The 16,945-nt window shown below is 39.8% G+C and overlaps 1 protein-coding gene and 1 pseudogene across 1 annotated transcript in view; one reads left to right on the top strand and one right to left on the bottom strand.

Annotated features, from left to right (window-relative positions):
• LOC141139412 (vomeronasal type-2 receptor 26-like) overlaps nucleotides 1-16,945 on the bottom strand; it is a 310,781-nt gene that overhangs the window by 42,667 nt on the left and 251,169 nt on the right. The window contains exon 5 of the mRNA XM_073625509.1: nucleotides 4,764-4,887. Coding sequence (XP_073481610.1) covers nucleotides 4,764-4,887 — 124 coding nt within the window. The remainder of the gene's footprint in view (nucleotides 1-4,763; nucleotides 4,888-16,945) is intronic.
• Nucleotides 12,573-14,405, top strand: LOC141124072 (small nuclear ribonucleoprotein F-like; annotated as a pseudogene).

Genomic DNA, 16,945 nt, shown 5'->3' with positions numbered 1-16,945 from the left:
TCAAAACCCCCTAAAATGAGCCATTTTTGGAAAGTAGACACCCCAAGCTATTTGCTGAGAGGCATGTCGAGTCCATAGAATATTTTATATTTGGTCACAAGTTTCTGGAAAATTACACTTTTTTTTTTTTTTTTTGCACAAAGTTGTCACTAATTGATCTATTGCTCAAACATGCCATGGGCATATATGAAATTACACCCCAAAATACATTCTGCTGCTTCTCCTGAGTAGGGATACCACATGTGTGAGACTTTTTTGGAGCCTAGCCGTGTACAGGAACCCGAAACCCCATCACCGCCTTCAGGCTTTCTACAGTGAAGGCATAAAATTGTGATTTTACGCCTTACTACCTATCACAGTTACGGAGGCCCGGAAATGTCCAGATAGCACAAAACGCCCCAAAATGACCCCATTTTGCAAAGTAGACACCCCAAGATATTTGCTAAGAGGCATGGTGAGTATTTTGCAGATCTCATTTATTTTTGAAAATGAAGAAAGAAAATACATTTTTTTTTCTTTTTTCAATTTTCAAAACTTTGTGACAAAAAGTGAGATTTGCAAAATACTCAACATGCCTCTCAGCAGATAGCTTGGAGTGTCTACTTTCCAAAATGGGGTCATTTGGGGGGGTTTGGTGCTAACTGGGCATTTCATGGCCTCTGAAACTGTGATAGGCAGTGAAGAGTGAACAAAACCATATAGGGAGCATCAGATATGTAATATATTCCAATGTAAACCTATAGATAATGCAAAAAAGTGCTATAGTGCATGAACAATAGATATGCTGCTTAGCAATAAAGTGAATCCAATATATTATACAATGTATTATGATGTGAACTTTTTTATACAGAAAAAAAGTGCTATAGTGCATGAACGATAATTATGCTACATTGCAATAAAGTGAATCCAGTGCATCAAATGAAATGTCTTCAAATATTAAAAACACACAAAAATCTTCTTAGTAATCCAATCATCACTTAATAAAGTACACATGCATTATTATTCGTGCTTCACCCGAAGTGGTATATCTAAGCGCTCACCAGATGGTAGTGGCCACAGAGTGACCCTCAGGCATGTAAAACCATGTATCTTCAAAAAGGAATCTTTCCCAGCTCTTAGCAGATAAACTCCATTCACCATTCAGCAGGAAATGTGTGTGACTTCTATCTCTGAGTCACAATACTTCAATGCCTCCGCCAAATCTGCAAAAAGTGGCTCCCCATAAAAGCCACAAGAACCCTGGATAGTGTAAAAATGTCTTTATTTCAACAAAGCTAAAACTCCCAAACAATGTACAGGTACAGGATGAAAAACCAAACTAAGCTGCAGCTGAGAAGGGAAGCAGAGACCGAGCGGTATCTTACGTTCTATGGGTATTAATCGAGAACTCGGCAAAGCATTCCAGCTGGTACAGGAACGGAGGACTTGTGACAGTGTATCGAGCCTCCCTTTCGACATATTTCATGCTGTGCGCGCGTCTTCAGGAAAAAAACAAGTGAGGAGTGAAATCAAATATGTACGCCCTTAAAAAGCCTGAAGGCAGTGATTGGTTTTCGGGGTCCTGTACGCGGTTAGACTGCCAAAGAGTTCCACACATGTGGTATCAGTATACTCAGGAGAAGCAGCAGAATGTATTTTGGGGTGTAACGGTAGTGAGGAGTGAAATAAAAAATTTACACCCTAATGCCCCGTACACACGAGCGGAATTTCCGTCGGAAAAATCTTGGATGGTTTTTCCGACAGATTTCCGCTCAAGCTTGGCTTGCATACACACGGTCACACAAAAGTTCTCTGAACTTTCAACTGCCAAGAACGCGGTGACATATAACACTACGAGCCAAGAAAATTAAGTTCAATGCTTCCGAGCATGCGTCGAATTGTTTTCGAGCTTGGGCGTCGGAATTGCATACAGACGATCGCATTTTCGGATAGGAACTTTTTCCGATGAAAAATAGAGAACCTGCTCTCAATCTTTTGCTGGCTGGAATTCCGCCAGCAAAAGTCTAATGGAACATACACACGGTCGCATTTTCCGACTAAAAGCTCTCATCTGAGTTTTGCTGGTGGCATTTCCGATCATGTGTATGGGGCATTAGAAATCCTGAATGTGGTGATTGGTTTTCAAGGGTTCTGTACACGGCTAGGCTCCCAAAAAGTCTCACACATGTGGTATCCCCGTACTCAGGAGAAGCAGCAGAATGTATTTTGGGGTGTAATTTCACATATAACCATTTCCATGTGTGAGCAATATTATCATTTAGTGACAACTTTGTGTAAATTTTTTTGTCATTTTTCAATCACTTGTGACAAAAAATAAAATATTCAATGGACTCATAAACTTAAAGCTGCGTAAATTCCAGAAAATATACCCTAGTTTGTAGACGCTATAACTTTTGCACAAACCAATAAATATACGCTTATTGAAATTTTTTTTTACCAAAGACATGTGGCTGAATACATTTTGGCCCAAATGTATGACTAAAATTGAGTTTATTCATTTTTTTTTATAACAAAAAGTAAAAATTTTTTTTCAAAATTTTCAGTCTTTTTCCGTTTATATCGCAAAAAATAAAAATCACAGAGGCAATCAAATACCATCAAAAGAAATCTGTATTTGTGGAAAAAAAGGATGCAAATTTTCGTTTGGGTACAACATTGCATGTCCGCGCAATTACCAGTTAGAGCAGCGCAGTGCCGTATCGCAAAAATGGCCTGGTCATTAAGGGGGTAGATACTTCTGGGGCTGAAGTGGTTAAGCTGTGTTCTTGGATGCCCAACGCAGATCAGCCCCTGCTGCAGACTCTGCCTTGCTACAAAGTTACAATGTTGCAGTCTGATCACTGGGGGAAGGGAGACTGAGGAAATGCTTCTTCCTGCCTGTAGCAGACTGATGGCATCACTTTAGCCTAGGAAAAGTCACTGACTGAGGCTTAAGAATAACTTTTTAATCATAAATGTGGAACTTTAGAGAAATTGTTGCTGTTTCTGTGCATTGCGACATATCGGGAATTATGTATAAAAATACGTTTTGATGCTGTCAGAAAAAGTGAGGAGAGGGGAGCGATTCAGTAGTTTAGTAGCAGTAGTATTATGCCCGTACACACGGTCGGACTTTGTTCGGACATTCCGACAACAAAATCCTAGGATTTTTTCCGACGGATGTTGGCTCAAACTTGTCTTGCATACACACGGTCACACAAAGTTGTCGGAAAATCCGATCGTTCTGAACGCGGTGACGTAAAACACGTACGTCGGGACTATAAACGGGGCAGTGGCCAATAGCTTTCATCTCTTTATTTATTCTGAGCATGCCTGGCACTTTGTCCGTCGGATTTGTGTACACACGATCGGAATTTCCGACAACGGATTTTGTTGTCGGAAAATTTTATCTCCTGCTCTCCAACTTTGTGTGTTGGAAAATCCGATGGAAAATGTCCGATGGAGCCCACACACGGTCGGAATTTCCGACAACAGGCTCCGATCAGACATTTTCCATCAGAAAATCCGACCGTGTGTACGGAGCATTAGTGTTAATAGTAGTAAATATACATGTGTGATTAGTTTTCTTCCAAATTAGTTTTTCGTCAAAATTCGGCTTATTCATTAATTCGGAAACATCCGAATTAATGAAAGACTGTTTTATTAAGTTTTTTTTAAAACAAATTTTCTAAAAGAACGAAAATTCTAAAGAATTAAAATCTGAAATTCGAAAGAGCAAAAATCACTGCGTTCGAAAATTAGAAGAATAGAAAGAGCGAAAATCCGAAAATAAGAACAAAAATCCAAAAATTGAAAGAGCGAAAATTCAAAAATAAGAACGAGCCAAATTTGTCTCTTAATGAATGCAATGAATATGAATTTATCTGAAGTTAAGAATTATCCGAAATAAGGAATGCTGGATAACTTCAGATAAATTTGTATTTGTTGCATTCACTAACAAATTTGAAAGGAAATGAATGTTTTTATTATTATGATTAGTTATTAATAAATAATGATAATAAAAAACTATAATAATGGTTAATAAATGTAATACTTTAATTATAATAGATATTATTCAAATATTTTTTGTTCTTTCGGATTTTCACATTTTCGTTCTTATTTTCGGATTGTTGTTCTTTCGATTTTTTGCATTTTTGTTATTGTTTTCAGATTTTCAAATTTTCGTTCTTTCAATTTTTTGAATTTTTCGAATTTCAGATTTTTGTTCTTTCCAATTTTTGGATTTTAGAAATAACGAATACCGCAAACGAATGGAATGTAACAAATTCAAATTGATCAGAAGTTAGGAATTATCAAAATAACGAATAACACATCTATACGAATGGAATGGAATGAATTTGAATTCATCCGAATTTCTGAATTTATTCAAAATAATGAATAATCGATCATAACTAATGATCCGAAAAACAAAATAAAACAAAAAAACAAATGAAACAAAAACGAAAAAAAAAGATTTTTTTGGCAGTGCACATGTCTAGTAGTAAAAGTAGCAAAATACAATGAGGCGATGCTGAAAACATTTCTTTTGATCTCAGACACCAACCTCCTGTATGTTGTCAGCCCAAAGCAGAACTTAGGAGCTGAGTGCATTTCTGGCAGGATCAACAGGTATCATTCTGTACTTACAGGGTCTTTAGAAGGATAAAACATGAGGAAATGTACACACATTGCAGAGATGTTCTTCTTTTTTCCCCTAACACACACTTTAACTACAGTAATAACTTCTGTCCAGTTAATAACTTACTAGCAAATAAAAAATATACCGGAAATGTTGGATATCTCTCCTTCTGGACATGGAACACACTCATAGCAACATTTATGTATTGAAGATCCAAACTTTTTTCTGCTTCCAGGTAAACAGGGATCTGAGCATCGAGATACCGGAATCTGAAATCAGATCATATTATTATTATTATTATTATTATTATTATGTAAAGATCCATCATATTCCATGAGGTTATACAAACTGAATGTTACAAATAGGAATGAGGTTCTGGTTTGCCTCTATCATGGGCTCAAGGTGAATTCTGTAGGTTTGAAATCCATTCAAGGTGCAATATTTTGGGGGGTTTCATTCACTTTGGGTGTTTATTCATCTCATTTGTATGGTGGCCTCTGTTTTAGGTTAAATTGTTCTTTTACTTCAAAGCTATGCTTTAAAAATGGAGGGTTTTGGTTTTAGGGTTGGTGTTTTGTTTTTTTTAGAATTTCTTTTGCTATTTTTGGTATTTTTAGATTATGTTGATTGGGCTTTAAATGTTTTAAATAAAGATAAAAGAAAGATTTAAATTTAAAGAAAGATAAACTAAATATAAGAATAGTAGGCACCTAAACCACCTCACAGTATATGCCTCACATTTACATCCCCCCCATCCCACTAGTTAAAATAAAAGTGAGGAATACACTGATTAGGCCTATTATTCCTAATAAACCTATCCTGTTGTATCCTCTGTAGCATCTTAACCAATTAACATCTTAACCGTCATTATACGGCGGCAGATTGTCTCGTTCCCAGGAATCGCTGTAGCTGTACAGAGGTCCCTTTAACAGCTACAGCGGGAGCGAGCGCCTGCGGCGCAGCAGGGGCGCTGCTGCGCGTTGCCACTGCCCCCAATGTCCGCCAGCCACTCGTGATCGCGCCACAGAGAGCCAGAACGGGGATCTGTCAATGTAAACAAACAGATCTCTGTTCTGTCAGGTGAGTTCAGAGTCATCTTCTGTTCCTAGTGATTAGGAACAGCGATCTCTCTGTACTCCCAGTCAGTCCCCTCCCCCCACAGATAGAAACACCTCCCAGGAAACAAATGTAACCCCTTTATCAACCTCTAGTGTTAACCCCTTCCCTGCCAGCGACATTTATACAGTAATCAGTGGCCATGTCAATGGTCCCAAAAGAGTGTCAAAAGTGTCTGACCGCCGCAATGTCACAGTCCCATGAAAAATCCCTGATCATCGCCATTACTAGTAAAAAAAAAAAATCATATCCCTATTTAAGTGTTCTTGCATAGCAAGACCACTTACTGTTATCTCACATATATATTATTATTAGTGGGACTGCTTTAGCAGTCCCACTATTGCTATTCGATTGTATTTATTTTTAATTTTAATTTAAATTTTATTCCGTACGTTTTTTGGCTCTGCGTAACTTCTGCATACTTTCAGCTAGTTTTGATGGCGGCCATTTTAGCAATTTAGCTATTCAGCATTCCCACGCATTTTCTAGTTTTAATTAGTGGGACTGCTTTAGCAGTCCCACTATTGTTATTCGATTTTATTTATTAGTGGGACTGCTTTAAATTTTAATTTCTAATAATTTTATTCCGTACGTTTTTTGGTTCTGCGTAACTTCTGCATACTTTCAGCTATTAAAACCATTCAACTATTAAAATGTTCGTCTCTTTTAGCTGAGGTGTGCTCCTTTTCAACTTTTTTTCTACCATTTATACTTTTTAAAATATTAAGCTTTTTAACACTTTTTTTAACATTGATGTCAATGGGAGCATGCTTGAAATCCTTAAATTCTTCTTCCGCTCCCAAAAGTTTCAGCTCCTTCATACTTTCACCTAGAGACACCAAACAAACTTTAAAATGTTCACAAAATATTCATCTATCTGGCTATATCTTTTCAGTTTGATATCTTTTACAGTTTTAGAGAAAAAGCTTTTTGTTTAGAGGTCATTTCAGGAAATTTTAGCCATTAATCAGAGTGTACTGTGTTTGTTTTGTTGCCATGGTTACCAAAGCTTCTGTTATACACAGAGGGGGAGGTGGCTGGAGCATCTCAGCTCTGATTACAGAGCCCGGGGGAGGGGACAGACACACCATGTACTGATTTATAATAGAGGAATATGATGGGGCAGTTTTGATGGGGTAATTCTGATGGGGCAGTTTTGATGGTGGCAATATGATGGGGCAGTTTTGATGGGGACAATTTATATAGAGCAGTTTTAAAGGTGGTAATATGATGGGGCAGTTTTGATGGTGGCAATATGATGGGGGCAGTTTTGATGGGGCAATTCTGATGGGGCAGTCTTGATGGTGGCAATATGATGGGGCAGTTTTGATGGGGCAGTTCTGATGGGGCAGTTTTGATGGGGCAATTCTGATGGGGCAGTTTTGATGGTGGCAATATGATGGGGCAGTTTTGGTAGGGCAATTCTGATGGGGCAGTTTTGATGGGGCAATTCTGATGGGGCAGTTTTGATGGGGGCAGTTTTGATGGTGGCAATATGATGGGGCAGTTTTGATGGGGCAATTCTGATGGGGCAGTTTTGATGGTGGCAATATGATGGGGCAGTTTTGATGGGGACAATTTTGATGGGGCAATTCTAATGGGGCAGTTTTGATGGCAATATGATGGGGGCAGATTTGATGGTGGCAATATGATGGGGCAATTCTGATGGGGCAGTTTTGATGGTGGCAATATGATGGGGCAGTTTTGATGGGGCAATTGTGATGGTGGCAATATGATGGGACAATTTTGATGGGGCAGTTTTAATGGGGACAATTTTGATGGGGCAATTCTGATGGGGCAGTTTTGATGGCAGTATGATGGGGCAGTTTTGATGGCGGCCGTTTTAGCAATTTAGCTATTCAGCATTCCCACGCATTTTCCCCAGGAAATGCATTTTCTAGTTAGTGGGACTGCTTTAGCAGTCCCACTATTGTTATTCGATTTTATTTATTTTTAATTTTAATTTTAATTTTATTCCGTACGTTTTTTGGTTCTGCGTAACTTCTGCATACTTTCAGCTATTAAAACCATTCAACTATCAAAATGTTCGTCTCTTTTAGCTGATGTGTGCTCTTTTTCAACTTTTTTTCTACCATTTATACTTTTTAAAATATTAAGCTTTTTATCACTTTTTTTAACATTGAAGTCAATGGGAGCATGCTTCAGAAACTTAAAATCTTCTTCCGCTCCCAAAAGTTTCAGCTCCTTCATACTTTCACCTACAGACACCAAACAAACATTAAAATGTTCACAAAATATTCAGCTATCTGGCTATATCTTTTCAGTTTGATATCTTTTACAGTTTTTGAGAAAAAGCTTTTTGTTTAGAGGTAATTTCAGGAAATTTTAGCCATTAATCAGAGTGTACTGTGTTTGTTTTGTTGCCATGGTTACCAAAGCTTCTGTTATACACAGGGGGGGAGGTGGCTGGAGCATCTCAGCTCTGATTACAGAGCCCGGGGGAGGGGACAGACACACCATGTACTGATTTATAATAGAGGAATATGATGGGGCATTTTTGATAGGGCAATTCTGATGGGGCAGTTTTCATGGGGCAATTCTGATGGGGCAGTTTTGATGGTGGCAATATGATGGGGCAGTTTTGATGGGACAATTCTGATGGGGCAGTTTTGATGGTGGCAATATGATGGGGCAGTTTTGATGGTGGCAATATGATGGGGCAGTTTTGATGGGGCAATTCTGATGGGGCAGTTTTGATGGTGGCAATATGATGGGGCAGTTTTGATGGGGACAATTTTAATGGAGCAGTTTTAAAGGTGGCAATATGATAGGGCAGTTTTGATGGTGGCAATATGATGGGGCAGTTTTGATGGGGCAATTCTGATGGGGCAGTTTTGATGGTGGCAATATGATGGGGCAGTTTTGATGGGGCAGTTTTGATGGGGCAATTCTGATGGGCAGTTTTGATGGTGGCAATATGATGGGGCAGTTTTTATGGGGACAATTTTGATGGGGCAATTCTGATGTGGCAGTTTTGATGGCAGTATGATGGGGCAGTTTTGATGGCGGCCGTTTTAGCAATTCAGCATTCCCACACATTTTCCCCAGGAAATGCATTTTCTAGTTTTTCTTATTATTCCGTACGTTTTTTGGTTCTACGTAACTTCTGCATACTTTCAGCTATTAAAGCCATTCAACTATCAAAATGTTCGTCTCTTTTAGCTGAGGTGTGCTCTTTTTCAACTTTTTTTCTACCATTTATACTTTTTAAAATATTAAGCTTTTTAACATTTTTTTTAACATTGAAGTCAATGGGAGCATGCTTGAAATCCTTAAATTCTTCTTCCGCTCCCAAAAGTTTCAGCTCCTTCATACTTTCACCTAGAGACACCAAACAAACTTTAAAATGTTCACAAAATATTCAGCTATCTGGCTATATCTTTTCAGTTTGATATCTTTTATGGTTTTTGAGAAAAAGCTTTTTGTTTAGAGGTCATTTCAGGAAATTTTAGCCATTAATCAGAGTGTACTGTGTTTGTTTTGTTGCCATGGTTACCAAAGCTTCTGTTATACACAGGGGGGGAGGTGGCTGGAGCATCTCAGCTCTGATTACAGAGCCCGGGGGAGGGGACAGACACACCATGTACTGATTTATAATAGAGGAATATGATGGGGCAGTTTTGATAGGGCAATTCTGATGGGGCAGTTTTGATGGTGGCAATATGATGGGGCAGTTTTGATAGGGCAATTCTGATGGGGCAGTTTTCATGGTGGCAATATGATGGAGCAGTTTTGATGGGGCAATTCAGATGGGGCAGTTTTGATGGTGGCAATATGATGGGGCAGTTTTGATGGGGCAATTCTGATGGGGCAGTTTTGATGGTGGCAATATGATGGGGCAGTTTTGATGGGGACAATTTTAATGGAGCAGTTTTAAAGGTGGCAATATGATGGGGCAGTTTTGATGGGGACAATTTTAATGGAGCAGTTTTAAAGGTGGCAATATGATGGGGCAGTTTTGATGGGGGCAGTTTTGATGGTGGCAATATGATGGGGCAGTTTTGATGGGGCAATTCTGATGGGGCAGTTTTGATGGTGGCAATATGATGGGGCAGTTTTTATGGGGACAATTTTGATGGGGCAATTCTGATGTGGCAGTTTTGATGGCAGTATGATGGGGCAGTTTTGATGGCGGCCGTTTTAGCAATTCAGCATTCCCACGCATTTTCCCCAGGAAATGCATTTTCTAGTTTTTCTTATTATTCCGTACGTTTTTTGGTTCTGCGTAACTTCTGCATACTTTCAGCTATTAAAACCATTCAACTATTAAAATGTTCGTCTCTTTTAGCTGATGTGTGCTCTTTTTCAACTTTTTTTCTACCATTTATACTTTTTAAAATATTAAGCTTTTTAACACTTTTTTTAACATTGAAGTCAATGGGAGCATGCTTGAAATCCTTAAATTCTTCTTCCGCTCCCAAAAGTTTCAGCTCCTTCATACTTTCACCTAGAGACACCAAACAAACTTTAAAATGTTCACAAAATATTCAGCTATCTGGCTATATCTTTTCAGTTTGATATCTTTTATGGTTTTTGAGAAAAAGCTTTTTGTTTAGAGGTCATTTCAGGAAATTTTAGCCATTAATCAGAGTGTACTGTGTTTGTTTTGTTGCCATGGTTACCAAAGCTTCTGTTATACACAGGGGGGGAGGTGGCTGGAGCATCTCAGCTCTGATTACAGAGCCCGGGGGAGGGGACAGACACACCATGTACTGATTTATAATAGAGGAATATGATGGGGCAGTTTTGATAGGGCAATTCTGATGGGGCAGTTTTGATGGTGGCAATATGATGGGGCAGTTTTGATAGGGCAATTCTGATGGGGCAGTTTTCATGGTGGCAATATGATGGAGCAGTTTTGATGGGGCAATTCTGATGGGGCAGTTTTGATGGTGGCAATATGATGGGGCAGTTTTGATGGGGCAATTCTGATGGGGCAGTTTTGATGGTGGCAATATGATGGGGCAGTTTTAATGGGGACAATTTTGATGGGGCAATTCTGATGGGGCAGTTTTGATGGCAGTATGATGGGGCAGTTTTGATGGCGGCCATTTTAGCAATTTAGCTATTCAGCATTCCCACGCATTTTCCCCAGGAAATGCATTTTCTAGTTATTATTATAGTTAAATTTACCACCCTAACTCCTCCCACAGTTTTTACACTACATAGACAAGTAATATACCAAAACGTGCGGATTGTTCCCGATTGGTGTGCTATTACTTTGTGGAACGTTTCGCCAAATGGTTCACGAAATATTGTTGTTTTTGCGGTGGAATTGGTCCCATAGGAATGAATGGGGAAATGCTCAAAACTAGAGTGGGAGGTGACAAAAGCTGAAAAATCAGGACATGATTTCTAAACTGCCACCACTCCCTCATTTTCAAGCCCACCTACACAAATCTTGTATCAAAACGTTCAGCTATCCCTGCTGCCACTAAACATGTCCACGGCTAAGCCATAGTCCTGATAGTTTTCACAATATGACCATTTGTTTGTAACTCACGCCGTCCATTGACATTCATTGAAACTCTACTCTAGCCCCCTTCAAATTTGAAGGGCAATTTCTAAACTGCGACTGTGCCTCCATTTTTAATATTTCAGAGACATTCTATACATCAAAATCTAGGTCAGGGTCTTGTGATTCTCACAATATAAAGCTCTTCACTGCAGGATTTATAGTTTTTAAAATACGACCGTTTGAAGTACTACACAGTTATTACAGCTATCATGATCCCGTGTATTGTGTTTTGAGCAGTGGTTGTGAAGCATAAACAGGACATGAGCGTTGCTAGGAAACAGTGAATGTAAACACTGATTATCATCAAACTAATAGAACACCTTCACCTCCATTCTAGGTCAAGATGCTGAGACCCCCAAATGCATGTGGTCATACCTTCATCTGCTAGGCTTGATAATGCTTGTAGACTACTGGTGGAGGCAAGAACACTTCACACAATTTCCCCAGAAACTGTAGCTTTTCTAGTTTGTAAATGCTATAACTTTTGCGCAAACCAATCAAGTATGTAGAAGAATACATATTGGCGTAAACTGATGAAGAAATTAATTTTTTTTACATTTTTTTGGTGATTTATTATAGCAAAAAGTAATATATATATATATATATATATATATATATATATATATATATATATATATATATATATATATATATATATATTTTTTTTTTTTTTTCAAAATTTATTGCCTTTTTTGTTTATAGCGCAAAAAATAAAAACCACAGAGGTGATCAAATATCACCAAAAGAAAGCTCTATTTCCAGGGAAAAAAGTACATACATTTTATTTGAGTACAGCATCGCACGACCGCACAATTGTCAGTTAAAGCAATGAAGTGCCGTATCACAAAAAATGGCCTGATCATTCTATGCATTAAGGTGAAAAACCTTCCGGACCCGTGGGCTCAGTAGCCATCTCAGCTACTCTCCAAACATCACAGCCTTTTGTATCCATAAATCCAAAAAATAACTCAAAGGAAGTTCAGATTACCCCTGATGCTTTTCTGCATCTCCTCCAGGCACTCCTGTCACCAGCCAGCAGCCCAGATAAAGCAAGGATGGGGATAGATTCTCCTGTGACTGACATCCATGAGGAAAGTCATCCTTATAGCTCTCATGGGTTCCAAGGGGCACAACCTGATGCCATAGCTTTTTTCCTACTAACAATCAACCAGTGTTGGCCACTACCCTCAAGGATATGTTAATGTCCCTTGGACACAGTCAGATATGCTTTCTCTCATGCAGTAATTTAATCATAATATTACCTCCCTAGGGGATGGAGTGACACATATGGAAACAAAAATGGGGGACTATAAATCCACTATAAAAGATCTTTTTGATACTCATGATGCACACATCAAGGAAAATAACTGGATCAAAGACAAGGTGGCGGATCTATCAGATAGGTCCCGCTGGAATAACATCAAAATCCAGGGATATCTGAAGTTCTGACAGAGATCAGAAATATTGAGCTGGTCATTGACTGCATTCCCAGGCTCCCTAAACCTCAACACCTGCCTGACTCCATACCCAGGGATGTTATCCTGTGCATCCCTTTCTGTCATTCAAAAAAACAACTTAAGCCGAAATCTAGAACCACGGGGACTCTACCTGAACCCTATACTCACCTACAACTGTTTGTTGGCAACATACATTAGAACTAGAGTTCTAACATCGCCTTTTCCCCCTGTACGGTGAACACCCAAATTTGTCGAGCGCCCCACAATGCACTGCACACTGCACAGTGCATTCTAGGGCCCTAATTGGATGCAGCAATGCACCTCGCAGATCAGGTGCAAGACTTTGCCCAATCAAGGCACAGAGCACAGTCAAAGCCATGATTGGGCAAAGTCATGATGACTTTGTCTAATCATGGCTCAGTGCTCATAGTCCAACCTCACACTATAAAAGGTTCCTTCCCACAGGAACCTTTTGCAGTGTGTTGTTGACGTAGAGATAGTTATAGCAGGGCTCTGTTTTCTACTAATGAGCTAGTGTGTTCTTGTGACCCTGAGTGTAGAGTGTCAAGGTAGTGTTAATGTAGTCTGAGTATAGTGTAAGTATTGTGTAGTGTCAGTGTAGCATGTCAGTGCAGTGTTAGTCTAGTGTGAGTATAGAGTGATAAAAGAGCGGGTCTGTCCACAGACTCCGTTGACCACCTGACATTTGTCAAAATGAATCAGTCCTGGATTAGCAGCAGTTATCAAGCCCCTGATGCTGATGTCACTGATTAAATGTTTTTTAGAATCTGGAATCTCTGCAAGACTGTCTAGGCTGCCTAGCTTTGTGGATGTTGATTTTATATTGAAGTAATTGTTTGGTATAGGCTTCATGGGCACAATTAACACCCAAGGACCAATTTTTCCACACCTGTTTGACAGGTTCACATCATTTCAAGTTTTTACAGCAAGGTCAATTCTTGCTTTCATCAAATGTACCTCTATAGCAATGGTTCTCAACTCCTGTCCTCAGGACCCACTAACAGGCCAGATTTTAAGTATTACCTTGGGGAGATGCAGACTAGAATACTGCAACCACTGAGCAGCAAATGATATCACCTGTGATGTATTTCAGTTATCTTGCAAACCTGGCCTGTTAGTGGGCCCTGAGGACAGGAGTTGAGAACCACTGCTCTATAGGGTTATGGTGTAAAGGTACCACCAACACCCAAAGCCCATATTTTCCACACCTGTCTGACAAGTGTATATAATTTCATTTTTTTTTTTTTTTTACATAAATGCCAATTCTTGCTGTCATCAAGAGTACCTCTAGCCATTTCATGCTTTCTCCTGTGGTGTGTTCTTGGAACATTCTGCAGGGAAATTTTTTCTTCCTTTCACTGGTCTGTAGATCAGCAGAGGCTTCAGCAGCTGAATTAGTTTGCAACTAAACTAAAAACCATTCCTTAATGACCTTACTGGTAAGCCAGTAATGGTGAAACTGAAGTGGGGTATGGGATACAAGGGATACCTGGTATCTGTGGATGGCTACATGAACATGCAGTTCACCAATACGGAAGAGTATATTGATGGGGCATTGTCTGGACATCTTGCAGAAATTCTAATAAGGTGTGATAATATATTGTATATACGAGGAGTAGAAGAGCAGGAAGAAGATGGTGAGATGAGAGAATAAATCAATTTCCAAATTAGTTTTGTAGATTTATTTTGAATCTTCCTTTTTGAGGTTATTGTTGGACATTATTTTTTTATGTTTTGTTAAGAAAAAGAAGAAGAAACAGATTTTTTTTCACGAGTACCTCTAAAGGATTACAATGTAAAGCCAGCACCAACTCCAAAAGCCCAACTCTTTTAATGGCCAATAACTTCTAAATAATCCTTCAAAATGGGCACTGTTGATTTTTCAAGTTCGGGTCACATAGACTTTAAAAGGGGCCAAATTTTAGTGATGTTTGAGAGTTCTGGTGCAAACCAAACTGGGTTGTGTTTGGCCCAAATTTACTTACAACATTGCAGGAAACTTAATACATTAACGCAAGCCCTGCAAAAGCACAAAGTCCCATATAAATTGGTAAACCCTGCAAAGCTAATGATTACGTTCCAAGGATCCAAGCACACAGTATCCTCCCTACAGGAGGGCCTACATTAGCTGCACGCATGGGGTATCCTATCGGAGCCTCCTGCTCCTCCATCCATGCAGCAAGAGAAGACCAAACCACCTCCTGACTGTCCACTGCCCCAGTGCAACAACAATAGGCCTTGCTAAAACAGTGCCATGGAGCATGCTACTGAGGGTCAGGCTGGGTGATTCAGCAGGTTGGGACTCTATCGCCTCCACCTGGTTCTGGAGCACCAGAAGCCAGTGGACAGAAGGGGTGGAGACCTAAAACTGCATGTTTATGGGAGTCTGACCAATCCCAGGCTTGGAGGCCCTAGTAGTATGGTAAGGCTAACTCATAAATTTGGGAGAGGTGGGCCAGCAGAGGAGTAATGTGGAAGAAGGAGTGCTGAGGAGACTGTTGGTGCCCTGGGATGGTTCCACTAGTTCTAGGGGGGCCCTTTTCCTCCAGGCTGGTCTCAGACTGGCTCAGGAAGATCCATTCAGCATCACAGTTTAAACAAGATTCTTGCCTAGGACCAGTGAGAGCAAGGAAGAGCAAAGTAAGTCCATCAGTTCAACCAGGGATTCACAAGGGGAGAGACTGCCATATATAGCGAGCCTTCAAAGGATGGCGCTGTGCTTAACCTTTTATTATTGTCCTGGGAGATCTTCACAGCAGTCAGGAGGGCTAATAGTGTCTGCAGGCTGTGGAGCTGAAAGCAGTTCTACAGGGGAGAGGAGATAATTCTGCATGTAGTTTGCAACAATCTGTTCTAACTTTCAAAGGAGTCCAAGAGTCCCTAGTCCATGAAGGGCTTTTGCTACTGATCCATAAAGACTGACCATATCCAGGGAGGAGAACAGTCCAGGATCTTTCTCTGTACATAGGAAGGAAGTTGTTCCCGTGCATTGCTTCAGTCAAGTTGGGCTTCCCATGATCCCCATTACCTTATCCAAGTTTTTATCCCTTAATAAAATTTTAAAAATCAAGCTCATAGATTGTTCACTGACTGTGGAAGCAATTAAGGAAATGCGTGTTACCTGGCTGTGCAGAGCTTGGGGGGACCCAGAAACACAGCTGCCCTCAAGAAGGTAGCGCTACACTTGGCACAAGGAGTGCCAGCAACCCAGGAAGTTTTTGTGGGTTATCAACACACCTTTGGTTTTCAAGTTATTTTTCTTTTTTTTATTTGTACTCTTCAACAACTACTGAGTGCGTTCACACCACCACGTGCGGTGTACACCCTCTCCACCAGCAGTTTTAATATTTGTGAGGTTTACACCTGCAAAACAGCTCACCTGTGGAATCTGACATTTGCAAGGCAATTCCATGATACCTACCATAAACGCCAAAGAACTCAATCATCCAGAAAAAAAGATCTTCATTATGGAAGCTAGTTCTGAATGTTCATTGCAATGTCCTATGTGCACAATAGACACACTTCCATGCTTCTCACCAACCTTCCTGTACCAACAAGAACTTCCCACAGACTGTATATTCACAGCGAACACCCAAGCCAAAAAGAAAGATTTTCTTCTAGCTATCAAAGCATACAGTATCTTTTCAACTTCATAAATGTACTGGAGACACAGAGGATCAATATATTATACTTTTGTGCAATCTAAATAACTCTCAATATACGATAGTTAACCCCTAATACACTTCAAGTTTGTTTTTTACGAAAGATTCATAAAAACATCACTGGAGTGCAACAAGGCTGCCTCATGGTATGAGGACTTCAAAATTGGCCCAGACCCACAGCTCGATTCCTTCCAAAATGGGAAAACCCCACATGGACCCTCTCCTATGGGACTTTCAATTGTATGGCACGTGGCACTGCCAACATGCCATGGAGGGGGGACTACATATTCCTATCAGCATGCCATAATTTTTATTCTCATATTGACTCTTCCTCACAGACCAGTGGCTTCTACAGAAAATATTAGCCTCTGACACATTACCAACCATATGGCTAGACCAGTCATGTGTCTGTATTTCCATTGAGGCTTTAATCCTACCTTTGTGTGGAGAATGAACACCCACCTTCTACAGTCAGCCAAATACATGGAAGAACTCTTAAGACACCTACTGTAGAAGAATTTTTTATTGCTAA

Source organism: Aquarana catesbeiana, linkage group LG01, assembly GCF_042186555.1.
Source record: "Aquarana catesbeiana isolate 2022-GZ linkage group LG01, ASM4218655v1, whole genome shotgun sequence".
NCBI classification, from domain to species: Eukaryota; Metazoa; Chordata; class Amphibia; order Anura; family Ranidae; genus Aquarana; species Aquarana catesbeiana.
This window is presented reverse-complemented; position numbering and strand designations above follow the sequence as displayed.